Here is a 16,933-nt window from a genome sequence, read left to right as displayed (position 1 = left end):
TAAAATACTTCCATTCTACCTGACTCATTTCTTCAGTATAAGCGAGAGGAGACTGATAGCGGTTGAAACGCTAGTAGAACTACCCGTTAAGGTGGGTAGCGGTAGACTACCACTTGGTACCTTCGCACTTCAGGCCCTGCTTGAAGAAGCCGTAGAGCAGCGCGCCGCAGTGGTCGCAGAAGGTGGGCGACATGAACTGGTGCGGCCGGAACCGGTGAGGCACGTCCACCTTGAAGCGCTCGCGCAGGTACTGCGGCAATAAAAACATAATTCAATTATTTCAGACAGTTACAGTCCATTCGTTCACACAGAATCACGAATAAAATAACAATATTATTAAAATTGAATTAACGTATAATTAGGATTAAATTTAATAACAGTGAAATGAAATCTTCATGACTTTAAAAATCGATTGCCTACATTTCATCTAAATGCGTAATTTATAACAAGGTTTATTCCGAAAGTGAGACCAAAGATGGCTAGCAAAACCGTATCTACGTCAAAGGTTAACTGGAAGAGATCCATTTAAGGGATAAGTTCGCCTTTGTACATGTTATGTTAATTTCATATATTTTATGTGCAATAAAGAGTTATACGATACAATACAATGCATTACTTAGTCTTATAATCAATACATTGAAGTATAAAAAAAAATCAATAAAAAGTAAAACAGACTCAAAAAAAATTTTTTAACAAATATTGAACCGACTAAAAAACTTGAAAATAATTTTCTACTAGAAGTCGGTGCCTCAGCACGAGCCAGCAGGAGTGATTGAAGCCCAATATATAGTACGATGGTGAGGTAGCCGACATAGTTCCACTCCTGCTGGCTCGTGCTTTTAGCTCGTGCTGAGGCACCGACTTCAAGCTAGTAGAAAATTAAATTGAAGTTTTTTTGTAGTCGGTGCTATTTTTCGTAAAAAAATATATTGTGGAGTCGGTTTTACGTTTTTTATTAAAAAAAATCTTTATTTCGTACTTTTTAGTGATTTGTTACCAAAAGAGGTAGGTACAGTGGCGGAATGAAAAGGCAATCACATGTTACCTTTTTTAATGACATTATGACGCAGTATTCGGTCGATGAAGCAGTGACACTGAGCAAGCAAAAACAGACCTTAAGGTGGTCAACCTTTTCATTCCGCGACTGTAATCTCACAAAGATTCCATTAAGCTCAAACACGGCTTAGTTACATTATTTTATGAAAGAGTCGTTTTTTTAAGTCGATGAAATAAAATACCAAAACCTTCTGCTAAATGTAACAAATACTTTTATGTCGGTACAAATCGGATCAGCCAAACGCGAGATAATCGCGGACAAACATACATACATACAGGTCAAACTGAGAACCTCCTTTTTGAAGTCGGTTAAAAAATAAATGTTTGAAAAATTGTGTCTATTGTAATTATTAAATGCTACTAGATTCAACTTAAAAAAGTACTTAAGTAAGTTAAATTTGCACGAAAAAGTCGCATTGATACTTTGTACCTTCGATCAACGTCGAAGCTTTATACTCATACGCAGTGATTAATTAATGTGCTACGATATGCCTACGACATTGCTACGACTTGTACTACGGCGCGGGTTGTAGCGCTACGCCGTAGAGCTTTGTAGCACTCGCAAGGTCAACCACCAACTTGGTTACTATAATATTATAATGTATACAGGATGTTAAATAGATAAAATAGTGCATATATTTTTTGACTAACGGATAACGGGCACTTAGGATGTTCTTAGAAAGAGAAATTAATTTTAGTAAAAATGCCATTTTAAGGGATATTTGGGCTTTTAGTTTTTGTTTTTAAATTTACATTCTTTTCGAGATTTTGCATAATAAGTATACGTTATGTCAATCCAATTTATGGAAAGTGTAAACAAACCGATTTCATCAAAATTTTTGTATAAACACCCACTGGATGGAATCTATAACACATTTATCTATAATTCGTGTCTTTTAACTAGACGTCTAATCACTTTTGATCTATTAAATTAATAAATGAATCGATTTATTAAACAGATTAATTAATTTGCATTAAGTTCTAGGTTTTCACATCGTGAAATATCTGTGGTCGGGTGCCTTACCCTTGCCCTTACCCTTTTTATAAATTGGATTGAACGTGCCCGTCTCCTGGCGGTATCAGCCCCGGAGTCAGGCCATTGGCTCAACGCCCTCCCTTCTCGTCAGTTAGGTACAGTTCTGGATCCAAGCACCTTGAGGATAGCAATATCCTTAAGGCTTGGTTGCAGAATTTGTATCTCCCACACTTGTACCTGTGGTAAGGACGTAGATGAGCTGGGACGTCATAGCCTCTCATGCCCCAAAAGCGCTGGTCGCTTATTCCGCCATGGCACCATTAATGACCTGGTCCGCCGCTCGCTTGCCACCGTCTCTGTGCCCGCAATCCTTGAACCCGTTGGCATGGCCAGAGACGATGGTAAGCGCCCCGACGGGGCTACTCTGGTGCCATGGAAGCTGGGTAGGGCTCTGGTGTGGGACGCAACGTGTGTCGACACTTTCGCGCAGTCCCACATTCAGGCAACCCACTCACAAGCCGGGGCTGCAGCTGACCAGGCCCAAGTTCTCAAGCGCCGCAAATACTCTTCTCTTTTAAAGGACTATGAGTTTGCGGCGCTCGCAGTGGAGACAATGGGTCCCTGGTCGGCTGACATGAAGGCCTTCATGGGAGCCTTGTCGTCCCGGCTGATAGAGACCTCAGGAGACCCCAGAGCTGGCGCTTACCTCTCCCAGCGAATTTCTCTAACTGTACAGAGAGGTAATGCCGCCAGTGTGTTGGGGTCTATGCCGCAGGAGGGCCTCTTAGATGGTGTTTTCTTTTTATAGTTAGGTATATTTATGTTGTTTTTATTAATTTTGTTTCCTATCATATTATTGTATCTTGTGTTGTGAATAAAATCAATTCACAAAAAAAAAAAATATTTTTAATATTGACTTTATAATAATTCTACCTACTGATGTAATATTATGAATAAAAAGTCATTATGATTATATATATATATATAATATTATAAATGTGAAAGTTTGTGAGTGAGTGAGTATGTTTGTTACTTCTTCACGCTGAAACGGCTGGAGGGATTTCGATTAAATTCGGCAAAAAGTTAGTTTATAACCTGGTTTATAAACATAGAATACTTTTTATCCAGATATTCTCATGGGATAGGGATAAAATCTCTAAATAACAACCGCTGGGCTTAGAGTCATGAAATTTGGTATTTAGGTATAGGTAGCTGGACGTGTGGAATAACACACAGACTACTTTTTATCCCAACGTTCCCACGGGATAGGGATAAAATCTTGAACTAATAACCGCTGGGCTTAGAGTCATGAAATTTGGTATGTATATAGCTTGACATCTGGAATAAAACATAGCCTACTTTTTATTCCGATATTCCCACGGGATAACCATAGATAAAAGCTCGAAACAGCAACCTGGGCTTAGTCATGAAAGTTGACATGATTGTTTTTAATGTAACGTCAATGAATAAAAAAACGATTTAATCCCGGATTAAATCCTGGAATTTCAATGCAGCTGCTGGACCTAATGATTTACGTGTGCGAAGCCGCTGGTAACACTAGTAAACCATAGTTTGAAGATGCTGTACCTACTCTCATTGGAATTTAATACTAAGCTAAGCCTAATGATGCTGCCTGTTAGTCCGTCGGTCGTCACGACAAAAAGGACTTTTCGCTTTTGTTTTTTAAATTTACATTCTTTCGAAATTTTTCATAATATATTTAAGATGCTGTACCCCCGATGTGTATGTCCCGGATAACTCGTTTCTTAAATCGAATTTAGCTCGACATGTTTCCGGGACAATATTTACCGCTAGAGGCGCTAGTGTAGCGTGAGGTCTCCGAAATGTTAAATCTTATAGTTTTTGGGTGAGCTGCGCGGGTTTATTTATAATTAGAATAACTTTGTGAATATTTTGCATTACCTGAAATTAATTATGGCAATTATGCGTTACGGGGCAATGAATGTCTGTGTTTTGAGACAGTTTTGTCATTTGAAAACTTTTGTCCTCCCTTTTTTTCCGAATAAAACGGGATTACGCAACACTGTGGTTGCTCGATATTTTTATAGTACGGTTTTAAGGTGTATTAAATATGATTTTAATCTAAACTTTGTTTTCACGCCCGTAATAACAGACTTTGAAAGCCACACTTAAAAACCTCACGCAACAGTGGCGCCATCAAGAAAGACAAAAAACGATAGCCTTCATTGAAATACTGAGCCTATGATGCCTCTTATTTAGTCCATCTTTCGCATTTAAAGGGGCTCTACGTTTTGAACGATAATAAATAGATCAAGAAAACGTGCATTAAGTAGATTAAAAAAAAACTTATGCTCAGAATTGGAGGAACGAGTATGGCTTGTATTGCTCCAGAAATTGGGTTCTTTTAATTGAGCTTTAAATTACGTTGGCTGTATTGCATTTATATATTATAAATGTTGCAAAAACATGTTTATTTCATGGTAATTTCAAAACAAGTATTATCTTAAAATTACAAAAATGATGTACAGCAATATTGAACTGATTTCCCGTTAGATGTCATTGTGGTAAACAGGTAAAGATTTTACCTTAGGGTAGCAATTATATGTCGATTTATGAAAGCCACGTGAATCATGAGTTGTAGTTAGGCAAGTTAGTATTCACTATCAAACTGTGGAGGGAGATACTACGTAAGAGAAGAGATCTCTTTCCAGGCAGATGTTATACCTTTGGAAGTTTATTTATGCGCCCTATTTCTGAACGGCGCTATGGAGGATATTGGAGCTTCTATATTTGTTCACTAGATGGCGCTAAGAGTTGCTAAAGAAGCATTGATTCCTGACCCAACATAGCATATTCTCATCGTGGCCCTGATCGACGGGCGAATAAAACCGCGATTTTATGGCTCGCCGGTAAAGCTCGCCGGTGTATCATTGCAATACCGCGGTTTTAAATACCGACGAGCCGGGCTCGTGGCTCGCCAAGAATGTTTTACTCGGCTAGCTGTGAAGTGGGTGATCGACGTACGAACCGTTGTACCGCGGTTTTACAGCGACGGTTTAACTCGCGACTCACTGGTACTGGTCGACTAGCGAGCAAAACAGTCGTGTGACCGCGGTTGAGCCAATATGTCGTGTTCAAAGTATGGAGTTTTGATTGCACAGCACATATAATTACTGAGTTCCCTTATGAAATAAAAATCGGTAGGTAGGCATTAAATTATTATTATTATTACTACGTATAGATATAAAGATCTTCTCTATGCCATACTATAGTTCAATATAGGTAAGTAAGTACTTACTTTGAGTCTGATCGTTGAGAAATTCAAGCTCCTTTTATAATACCATAACTTTGGCTGATACACATCTTCACTTCCGGACCCGGTTCTCAAGCTTGCAGTAACTTTGTTACGTTCTTTTCTTTCACCGAAAACTGACAAAACTGCCGGCCCGGCTCGCCGGCCGTGATCGACACGCGGTTTTACACGGCGAGCCGAGTAAAAAATTAAACATACTTGACGAGCTAGTACGAGCGCGGCTCGTCGGCATATAAAACCACGGTAATTATTGTATTGATACACCCGAGCTTTACCGACGAGCCGCAAAACCGCGGTTTTACTCGCCCATCAATCAGGGCCTTAAAACCGCGTGTCGATGTTTTGCTCGCTAGTCGACCAGTATGTACCAGCGAGTCGCGAGTAAAACCGTCGCTGTAAAATCGCGGTACAACGGCTCGTACGTCGATCAGATCATCCACTACATATTCATTACATATAATGAATTCCCTTATTAAGCAATGCGTTGTCGCCGCGATATTTTCTGTGAAAAAATGTTATAACAAAAAATTGAATTTCTACCAATCTGAAGTCAGCAGGAGTAATGGAAGCCCAATATACTCGTATAGTTGTAGGTGAGGTAGACGATTATAGGTCCACTCCTGCTGGCTCGTGCTGAGGCACCGACCGACTTCAGATTGGTAGAAAATTATTTTCATGGTTTTTGTAGTCGGTTAAATTTTTAGTTATACAATTTTTTTTCACGCTTTTTAGTGTAAATAATCTAAGATACAATAGTTTAATATCAACTGCTCGTCACTTTTTACGAAAGATTGCTTTTTCCTTAACCTTAGGACCTTATTGTGCAAAGTCCGCCCGGATTGCTACCACCATCTTGCTCGCTAATCCTGCCGTGAAGCAGCAGTGCTTGCACTGTTGTGTTTGGCGTGGAGAGTAAGACAGCCGGTGAAATTACTGGCACTTTTACTTGAGGTATCCCATCTTAGGCCTCTATGTTGGCAACGCATCTGCAATCCCCTGGTGTTGCAGGTGTCTATGGGCGGTGGTGATCTCTTACCTTCAGGAGACCCACTTGCTCGTTTGCCATCCAGTCGAATAAAAAAAAGTCCTGGTGCTTCACCACCCGGGCCGTTTTACTATATGTTATTGAATATACTTGTTATTGAGTAGTAACTCCGATGGTCAACTGTGGTCTTTATCATCAGTTCCACTTCACCAAATGGTGTTTTTCAAGAGCAAATGCACGAGTTACTACTAAATATATCCAATTTACTATAGGCGTCCCTACAACATTTGAAGAGTTCCTTCGATTTCCTTAAGATCCAATCATCAGTTCATGATTTGGTGCTTATGGGACCTAATTGAAGACATTCCTAGACGAAAAAAAAAATAAAAAAAAAAATGTTGGTCAGAACGATATTGGACATGTAAGTATTTTTACTCTTGTCAATTAAACAAAAAATTATAAAGATATACCTAGGCAGTGCACTTTTTAGCGCGGCGTGTCGTTACGGGTCCCCATCTCCTGAACTTTGACGCGCTTAATTTTTGACATTTTTTGTATGATTTACAAAAGATAAAATACGCGTTCAATATTTTCTGATAATGTAACTGACGGACTAGATCCAATAATGATATTATTTTTACCCAGCAAACTACCCAATTTAACTCACCACAGTGGCATCCGAGTGCGCCGAGGTGCCAGGACATTTCCCCAGCAGCTTGTCGTGGCACCGCTTGTGCACGGCCGTCTGGCACGCCACGCAGCGGTAGCCCTGCTTGCCGAAGCCCCAGAGGAACTCCTTGCAGAACGCGCAAAACGTCGGCTGCCGAAAGAACTTGGCCACGAATCGGTGCCCGTTCACCTCGTGCACCCTGGAACAGAGATTGTAGGAAGTTTTTAATGGAATACTGGTACATTTGTGAACCACAAGATCACGGTATTGCGAAGGGAGGCACTGAATTTATTTAGGACAGAAAGGAAATACTTTGGGAACTTTTTGATCAGATATCTGCCCACAAATCAGACCATGATAAATACTCTTAGTAAGGTAAGGTATGGTTGGTAGGTAATACAGTATTCGGTAAAAGTTACTAAAATATTTATTTTATTGAAAATAAAAATGTGACAAATAAAATGTTACACACGAGTTTATACAAAGCTGATAATTATATTTTTTAACTAATGCTTTCATTTGTTTCAAAAGTCAATACAAGTAAATTATCTTTGAAAAGAGATGGATGTAAATAACTTCAAAATGTAGGTTGCTCTCTCTCAGTCGCCCATTAGCATTAGGTACTTTCGAACTTCCATATTCTAATGTACAAAATAATTTACGCATTATATTAATTATAAATATGTATGTTAGTCTGTAAGGTATTTATTGTTGGGACAAGTTGCCTGAAATAAATGAATTTATTATTATTTTTATTTTCTTAGGATTAGGTTTTTATAATAGTTATAAAAAGTAAAATACAGAAAAGTACATACAAAATAAAAATATTATAAAACCTAGCCTAGTTTGCCGCCGGTAACCGGCTACCGGTGGTCAGGGCCCCAGAGTGAGGAACCTCCGGACGATGCGTGCCGTCTCCAGAAGTACCGCCTTCTTTATCTGGCCCTTGATCCAGCCATCTAGCGAGAGCCTCTTGAGATGTTGGTCGAGACTCTTCGCTATTAGACCGTTTGCCGAAACGACTATTGGGACAATGATCGTCGAGTCAACATCCCACATAGCAGTCACCTCGTGAGCCAAGTCAAGGTACTTGCTGAGTTTGTCCTTCTCGGCCTTATTATTATTAATACATTTTTACTTTGGTGACTAAAAATGGGTGCTCTTCAAAGGAATTTACATACCATGACGTGTAATTATTTTCTTTGTCTCATTACTCAGAATATTTCGATGTAGAGTGAGAAGATTTTCCCTATTTACATTCTGTTCTGAGGAATTGTATTTTTAGCGTATTAAGTGCTTACATAGTAGTGACAGCCCACGTGGGCACGTGATGGGTAGACGTCGGCTCCCGCGCCAAGAATTATGTCGCGTCGCGACAGAGGTAACTAATATTGAGAAGGCGTTGCCGGTAAACATAAGCATCTACAGGTAGAGTCATTCACGATGACACGTGCCGTGGTTCTTATTACAATGTCATTAATGGCTAATTTTGTCAAAATCACGCGTCTTCGTGGATGACACTAGGTATACCTGCCTACCTACCTACTTAGCAGACGTCTTAATAGACATATACTTGTTACCTGAGATACTTAAACATGGTGAGTGATTGATAAATGTTTATGTGAAAGTTATAAAACAATATTAAGTATTGTAATACTTATAAAATAAAAATTAATTATATTAGTAGGTATGATAAAGCTCAAGTTACAAATAGCAGATGCGTGCGTACATAATATCATTGTTCACTTGTGTACCTATTTTTTTTTTCAAAATATTTGTCCAGTCGGTTTTAAAAGGGTTCGCTGAGAGTGCACTGATCATGTTATTGTCGAGCTGCATGCGAACTGCCCGTGGGCGATCTCTTTCAGAGACTACTTTACTACATATATGATACTATAGTTTACCCGCGGCTTCGCACGCGTAAACTATATATAGTAATTACAATTGAAATTCCGGTATTTTACAAAATTCCCGTGGGATATCCCAAAATTTATATCGTAATCTTCATTGAGGTGTTGTGTTAAGAACAACTATCCCGTGGGAATATTGGAATAAAAGTAGCATATGTGTTATTTCAGACATCCAGTTATCTACGTACCAAATTTCATGACTCTAAGCCCAGCGTAATCTGGCGCGCGGCAATGGATGGGTAAAGAGCTTTACAGACTGCCATGCAGGATAATGAATATCTAGATTTCTTTTTCCCTGAATGGCAACACTGGCATAGATAATAGATCGCTCGTTTTTGGCTTGAAATTCGAACTTGTGATTTTATATTGCTTAATATACAAAATGTACACACCCAATATATAAAATTCCAGAGAAATAATGCGTTGTTTGGGAGAAACGTGTCAAAATGGTGTTGTAGAGCGCCATCCTGCTTTGTCTAGATTTTTCCCGTTCTGGCGGTTTACTTTTATATTATAGATACATAATCTGTTCAATATTTTCACTTACGTTTGGCCCGGAAATGACGTCTGGGGGCGGATTCATTTCAGAGTGTTCTTACAGTCCAAGTCTACGAGTAACGGTAGAAATTTCTATATTGGCGACCGTGACCGTGACCGGGGACAGAGACACACGACCGCGACTGGGCTTGTATAGCGCAACCCACTGCTTATATGAATTAATATCTGCCGAGCTAAAGATAACAAGTCTGATTTTAACCAAGATTAAAAATTGGGCTTACTGTTGATATTTCTTGTCTGATTTTGCCAAAAATAAACAGACTTACAGCTGATAATATATTTTCTTAGCATGGCAGTATGAAGCACTAACGGATGCAAGCGACCGCGTCGCTAAGTTCATGCTATGCTGTGGGTCGCGTGACCCGGTCGCAGACACGTGTCGCGGTCGCCAACCGATACCTTATGCATTGATATCAATAGTGTATCATTACATTAAACATTTAATTTCAGAATGTAAGTATTATTTTCATAGCATAGATTAAGCTTTTTAACTAACAACATCTAAAAGTAAATAAGTCGAAGTCAAAATACAACATAATAATAAGCACCACACAATAAATAACAAGCACCTATGAAGCAAAAAATAATACTTAATTTACAACTGGCATGTTTTTATTTTTACATTGGTTCTGTAACCGTTTTAAGATCTTAATTACTCAGTTTAAAACAAGTATTTTAAGCGTGAACCATGTCATGTTGTAATGACTGTACCGATCGAACCGTTGAGTTGGATCGGCGCTCGCGTCTCGCTCGTAAACTCCAATTGCGATTAGTTATGCATGAATATTTTCAGCCTAATTTATGCTCATTTGAGAGCTTGCTCCGCTCAGACAGTGTTTTTGCTATCGCTCAATTTTATCGTCGTAATAAAGAGGCTATTACCGATATCAAATTAGTTTCTGGATACTTAATCTATTTTGGGCGCCATCTACTCGCGCTTTGCTCTTCACGCTTATATGTAAAATCAGCCACATTGACCGATAAAACCGTTTCGCCTGGATTTTTCTTGGACAAAAGCTTAGGATGAGCTCGCTAAATGAATGGCTTAATTAGTGCAGATGGAAAATCGCTTACTGTAATGTAATGCGATACTGCAACAGCAAAACTTCATCTGGCAAATCTGCCAAGTCCTAAATGGCTGTAATAAATATGGTTTCCGTCTCGTTTGTTTTATATAACAAATGCATTGGTAATAATAAATTTAGCAGAACAAGAAGCGAGGTTCGACGAAATTAACTTTTACGTCAACTTATATATGGCCAAAAGGGCTTTGAAAGTGAAAGGTTTAGGTTACATAATAGCTACAAAAGTGTAAACTAACAAGATTGAAACCAACTTTTTTTATATATGATTTACACTCCACTGCTGAGCGCCTACTTCCTCTTGAAGTGAGACATTTTTGCCTGCAGGTAGTTTCCAAACGGGCTCTGTGCGGATTAGGAAATTTACTTTACACATACCATTGATTTGTTTCGTAAATACGTGCAGCACCTCACGTTGTCTTCCTTCACCGAAAACGTCGGTAAATTTCAAATAGAGCGGTTACGCAAGTTGTGTGGTAGTGTATACGCACGAGAACGGAGAGAAATGGGATGACGGAACCATACAAATTTATCTGCGACTACTCTGGGCCTGGGCCGTATTTGCACGGATCCGGATCAAATTCGGATCGGACGTAGTACCTATACGTAACCGCTCTGGTAAGTTTCGAACTTTCGAAACACCCAGGTGCGTGCACGGGTTCAAGTCTACGACCATAGATCAAACTACTTGGCTGGCTAGCGCAGCATTCTTACACTATGTGTGAGCTCATTATAATGTCGTGATATATTTTGTCTTTCACTGTATCTTAACGATGCGGGCATATCTTCGATGGCCGATGTTGGGCATATCTCTCCGTGACAGGTTCCGAAATACGGAGATTCGGAGATGAACAAGGCTCACCGATATAGCCAGGGTAATCACCCAAAGGAAGTGGAAGTGGGCTGGACACATATGCCGCAGGAGTGATGGAAGATGGGGGAAGGCCGTGATGGAGTGGAGACCCAGAACCGGGCGGAGAAACGTTGGTAGACAGGAGATGAGGTGGACCGACGACCTGGTCAAAGTGGCGGGAAAGTGCTGGATGAGGAGAGCGCTGGACCGAGATGAGTGGCGAGCAATGCAGGTTGCCTACACTCAGCATTGGGTGGCTATGGGCTGAAGAAGAAGAGAAGGAGAGGTATTTGAAAGCATAGGTACCTGTGGTGTTTGATGGCGCCCCGCCGTTGCGTGATGCGCTTGCCGCGCGAGCGCCGCGCCTCCGCCGCGCCCGCCGAGCCCGCGTCCTCAGCCCAGGACCCGCCTGGGAACCACTGGAATACCAAATAACATTTGCTTCAGGTAGATGATGGAAAGATTTATTTCCTAATGAAAACCACACATTGCACGCGACTCGCACTTGGCCAATTTTTTAAAAGTTTATATACTTAGGTAGGTACTAATGCTTTGTAGAAGTTTTTTACGGAAAACAAATGCGCAGAAAGTTACAAAATTTAAGAAAACTTAGCGTCTGTATGAACTTTACTAACGTAAAGTTAGTGCAATTTTGATCATAAAGTTAGTGCGTTAAATCCCGAACAGACTATTCCACGATGTAATTTTTGGAAAATTCTAATGCCTAATGGTTCACGCGAGTAAAGGTTAGTGTTATAAATTAATAATATCATGGGACACTAACATACTGTTTTACCGATATGGGTTATTATTTCGAGAGGTTCAATTGTGTTCAGACTCAAATTTTCAGTTATAAAATTAGAAATATATCGTTTATTGTTTTTAAGTTGCTTAAGATATTATCACTGAAACTTGTGGTAAATACATTTTATTCTATTTTATCTTTTTTTCCACAATAACTTAAATTTTCTTCACAAAAGTCAGTTACGTGGTCAGGTTCGGATTATCGCTGACTAATTTGTAGTATTGTAAAAAATACAAGGTAAAGAAAAACTTGCTGCTTAAAACATGGATTGAATGTTCATAATATGATATACCATTCATGCAAACGTAAAAAAAATAGGACATTGATAAGACTATTTTTTTCTACATTTCCCGTTGTTCCAAAATACACCATCATTTTCGTAGCCACACTTATTAAGTAATATTTTAAACAAAAAAAAGAGGTCAAACCTCCTGTAAATCCTTTTTTAACTATAAGCAAGTTTGAAAATAAGACTGCGTAAATATGACGTATAATGTTTATCGCAAGCCATAATTATTTATCTATAATTAATGTAATAAAGGTTCAAGTTAGATTTGCGTCAAAGATCGAGCGTCATTTTCGTTACGGTTGCGACTTGGTAAGTATTGGGTAAATAAATATAATGTTTTACTGGTGTTGTGTCATTTGCAGTTAAGTTATTCAATATTGATTTCATTTGCTTCAAACCTATAGGATATTTACTGCAGAGCCGCGAAAGTAAGAACTTTTCAATTTCGTGGTCATCATTTTCGTGGTGCTATGGGCCACGAAACTGATTAAAGACCACGAAAAAGATGATTTTCCCTACAAGTAGAAAAAATACAGAACACTTTTTATAGAATTTTCTGCTTTTTACAGTGTAATCGTTTATGCCGTTATTGATTTAATTGATTTAAATGAAGAATGGTTGACCGTCAACAACATTTGCTCCAGGTGTGGTTATAGGAATTATGACCAGTGCGACGCCAATTTTGTTAACTGGCGAGAGGTTCAAGAATTATTTTGCCCTGAATGTACGTGTGAAATGTATATATCTAAATATATAAAAAAAACTTCGTCATTTAGGGGAGCATTTTGTTGTGTTGTTTCGTTGTAACATAATTTCGTTCGGGTCTACCGTAGACCTGCACGGGGGAAGGTATTGAAAGCTGTTTTGGTTTGTGAGTTGAAGTTATTAATCTTACTTTAATTAAATAATTTCTAGATAGTATTTAAAAGGTTACAAAAATGACAATTTGAAGTCGTCATTTTCGTGGTCAAGTTTTTTTTTTTTTTATATAGATATCGATTGTCTATTTCTGTTGATACCTGATTAATTAAATAATGCTTATTCGTTTTCTCATTATTGGATTTTCATTCAAATAGTACAATTATAAGATTTTAAAATAAACAAAATGTTCTTTTTCGTGGTCTCTGTGCTCATTTTTGTTACCGTTAAAATTCGATTTTTGCTTTTTTTAACCAAAATAAACTTTATCGATCTCTTATAATATAAAGCATCTTATCGGTACATATCCTTATGTTCAAAATAAAAAAAGACCACATCAAAATGTGTGTTTTTATTTCTGTAACATTTATCTTACACCTCAAATAATTACCCATATACATTAAAACTAGCATAGTATGTACTCGTACATTTAACAGTTTTAGTGGCAACCTTCTTATTCCTGTCTTCGTGAACATAAATGCTTCATGTTTGTTATGTGTATTATACTACGCGTGAAATAATACGTTCGTAAAAGCAAGCACTAAACCAAAATCACTATTGCCAGAAGATACTTATAATATCTCTACATCATTCATATGTACCTAAACTAAAAATGTAAGTAGTTGGCCGTTGACAGTAAATAAGCTATTGTACCTTACCTAACCAACCTACCTTACTTTAGTTACACTAATTAATAAGCGAGAAATATAAAACTTCATAAAAAAAAGATTAACGCATCAGGAAATTAACTCTCTACTGATTTGGTGGAAGTCCTGCCTCAGCACGAGCAGTAAAAGCCTAATAGATGGAGTATGTAGGTAAATTCTACTCAACTGATCCTCGTAATTTTTTTCGTCTTCCGTGCTTCACTATCAGGTCCGTTTCACTATGCCTATTGTTTCCAACAGAGATGTGAGAGGATGTGTTGCGATGCGAGAAATGTGTTTTTCAGGAACCAATAATAGTAATGCTTCATTTACTTACCTTCCTCGCTCCGCTCAGCTCTTTCCATCAGAGCTGTGCTGTGCGGGGATAGGTAAATAAAGCGTTTCTATTGGTTCATGGAAAACACATTCCTTGCATTGCAACACATCCTCGCACATCTATCTCTAGTGGCAACGCAGCCTTAACTAATCATTAAATACCTACTTAAATTATAACAATTAAAAATGTTGCAGCAATCGAATCGTAAGCCGTGAAATACCGTTATCAGCACTTAGTTAATATTTAAGTAGATCCGGTAGCCAACTGTGGTCTTTCTCATTAGTTCCACTTTACCAAATGGTGATTTCCCAGAGCAAATGCATGAATTACTACAAAATATAAATACACTCAGTCTTGAAAAGAACGAAGCTATAATTGTCGTGGTTATAGTCGGATCGTCCTCACCATATGGCCGTGAGTGGAAACGTTTAGTTCGTAGTTTTAGATCCCATTAATAGTTATATAAAATGACGATATGATGCCGTTCAACTTGTTAATATACAATGCTGTGTATCAGTCAACGCTAATGACGGAGGCTTGACCGACTGCCAACAATTCATAGTCACGTTGACGAATAAAAAGCGGTTGGCAAAATAACCGATGAACCAAAAACAATTGGGATTTAACTTAAATTGGAACTTAAAAAACTTTGCTAACGGTGTTTCTATCACCGTAATAGATACAGAATGTATTTTTTGCAATAAATGAAGCGATATTGCAATAAATTTTAAGTTTAGCATTAACTACCAGATCGTAAAATTTCGAGCAGCAGAGCAAATCAGCATCAGCATATTTGTGCGAAGTTCCAAAAAAAATGATACATTGCGTGCTAATTTGTTTTGTAAGGAAAAAAGTCTTAATTTTTTTTATAAAACATATGAAAGTATGTTTTTAGTGGCTTAACTAACTACCCCTAAAGTTTTCGGTTATAATAGAAATACATGCTGTATACAGCCGAAACATGTTTTAGATATACTTAAATCCATTTCATAAAACCAATAAAACTTTAGTTAATGTGCATAGCGGTTAGACAATGTAGAGGTACCTAATGAATAGGTATAACGTCATTCATCCCACACTACTATATTTTAAATCGTTTAGCTTAATCCGTGATTATGTTTGAATCGCTCCGCTCATCACCAAGCCCCATTTTTCTTTCCCAATTATATGAAGTAAGTACCACATTCAGCAACATCTACGTCGCCAAGAATTTGTGACGCCTTGAGTAAAATGAGAAAATCTTGTTCAACGTACCCGAAACCAGGACGGCATCGGCATCCCGCCGAGCCGACGCTTCGCCAACTCAAGCGTCACAGACGGAGCCGGGTAGGAAAGCCATCGCCAAATAAAAAATGGCCGTAACACCGTTGTGCCCTTACAGATGAAGACTCGCTACTAGATGCACCGGTATTCTCATAGAAAGCGTCGTTGCTCCAAGGTCTTTTTTATGAATTCTCTGGCATGGATCCGGGTGATTACGGCTTGAATTATAGTATGTATGTCAAATGGCTGAAATTGAGAATCCGTTTGTCATACATCTTGTTATGGAATAGATTGTTGCTGCATGTCACGTGGTTATATGACTCCCACAAAGTTTGGACTTCGTTCGGACCACGACTGTCTTACTGAAGAGTGATTCCGATCAACGCAACTAAGTAGATTCCTAACTTATTCTCTGTGTTAGAGCAGAGGCAAAACCGTCGCTTTAACAAGTTCTATCTCAACACTGTAAGGATCATGCAATCACGATTTCAATGTTTAGCGATTATTTATTTGACGCTACCGCATGGTACGAGTATTTTAAAGCGAACCAAGCCTGTATTGCATTCACAGTTACGGTTCTACAAAAAAAGGCGTCATGCATGAAGCTAAAGCTAAAGTACTAAAGTAAGTAGTAAGTGCTAAAGTTCTTCGGGAAAATGTTTTGGAGAATATGTGGATATGTAGTAGGTACTATACGTTTAACACAATCTAACCCTCGCTCCTGGAGAGAAGTCCCTCTATCTTCTTCTTTCAAACTTTATCCCTTCATTCATTTCACTTCATCTGCTGGTAAAGTGAAACCGCGAATTGGGCAAAGAGCATCAAGGTTGCATTCCGCGCGAGCACGCCGCAGAACAGTAAATGCACGGATATAAATAGAGGAAGTAAACGGGAGCTAAACGTTTGTGGAACTTCGCTCGACGTGCGTCACTCAGGTATCAGTTAAGTAACCGCGAGCATTGAACTGTTGCTGATTTATTACTGCTACTGCTAATGCACCTATTAAAGTCTACTTTGATTACAAGGTCGTTGAGATATTCCGAAAATATACTAATTAACTAGGTACCTACCCATAGAGCAGACTACCCATTTGAATGCATATTTGCATTCGTTTGTACAGTCTCGCTCAAATATACCTACATATTTAAATATTTTAGTGTGTGAATAGTTTAAGTGCTGTGGCTGTTTCATATGGCAGCAAATAACTGTAAAGTGAAGAGGCTATAAAATCACCTAGTGGCCTCCACTAAAATGTGTTAATTTTGAGGGTTCTTAAGGAAGCAAGCACC

The 16,933-nt window shown here is 38.5% G+C and overlaps 1 protein-coding gene across 1 annotated transcript in view; it reads right to left on the bottom strand.

Annotated features, from left to right (window-relative positions):
* The window catches only part of Pkcdelta (Protein kinase C delta), a 58,567-nt gene that overhangs the window by 36,281 nt on the left and 5,353 nt on the right, over positions 1-16,933 (bottom strand). The window contains exons 2-4 of the mRNA XM_074095142.1: positions 11,692-11,804; positions 6,980-7,181; positions 121-250 (exon numbers count right to left, since the gene is read on the bottom strand). Of these exons, the coding sequence (XP_073951243.1) occupies positions 121-193 (73 nt within the window). The 5' untranslated portion in view covers positions 194-250; positions 6,980-7,181; positions 11,692-11,804. The remainder of the gene's footprint in view (positions 1-120; positions 251-6,979; positions 7,182-11,691; positions 11,805-16,933) is intronic.

Source organism: Choristoneura fumiferana, chromosome 12 (genome assembly GCF_025370935.1).
Source record: "Choristoneura fumiferana chromosome 12, NRCan_CFum_1, whole genome shotgun sequence".
Classification (NCBI taxonomy): Eukaryota; Metazoa; Arthropoda; class Insecta; order Lepidoptera; family Tortricidae; genus Choristoneura; species Choristoneura fumiferana.
This window is presented reverse-complemented; position numbering and strand designations above follow the sequence as displayed.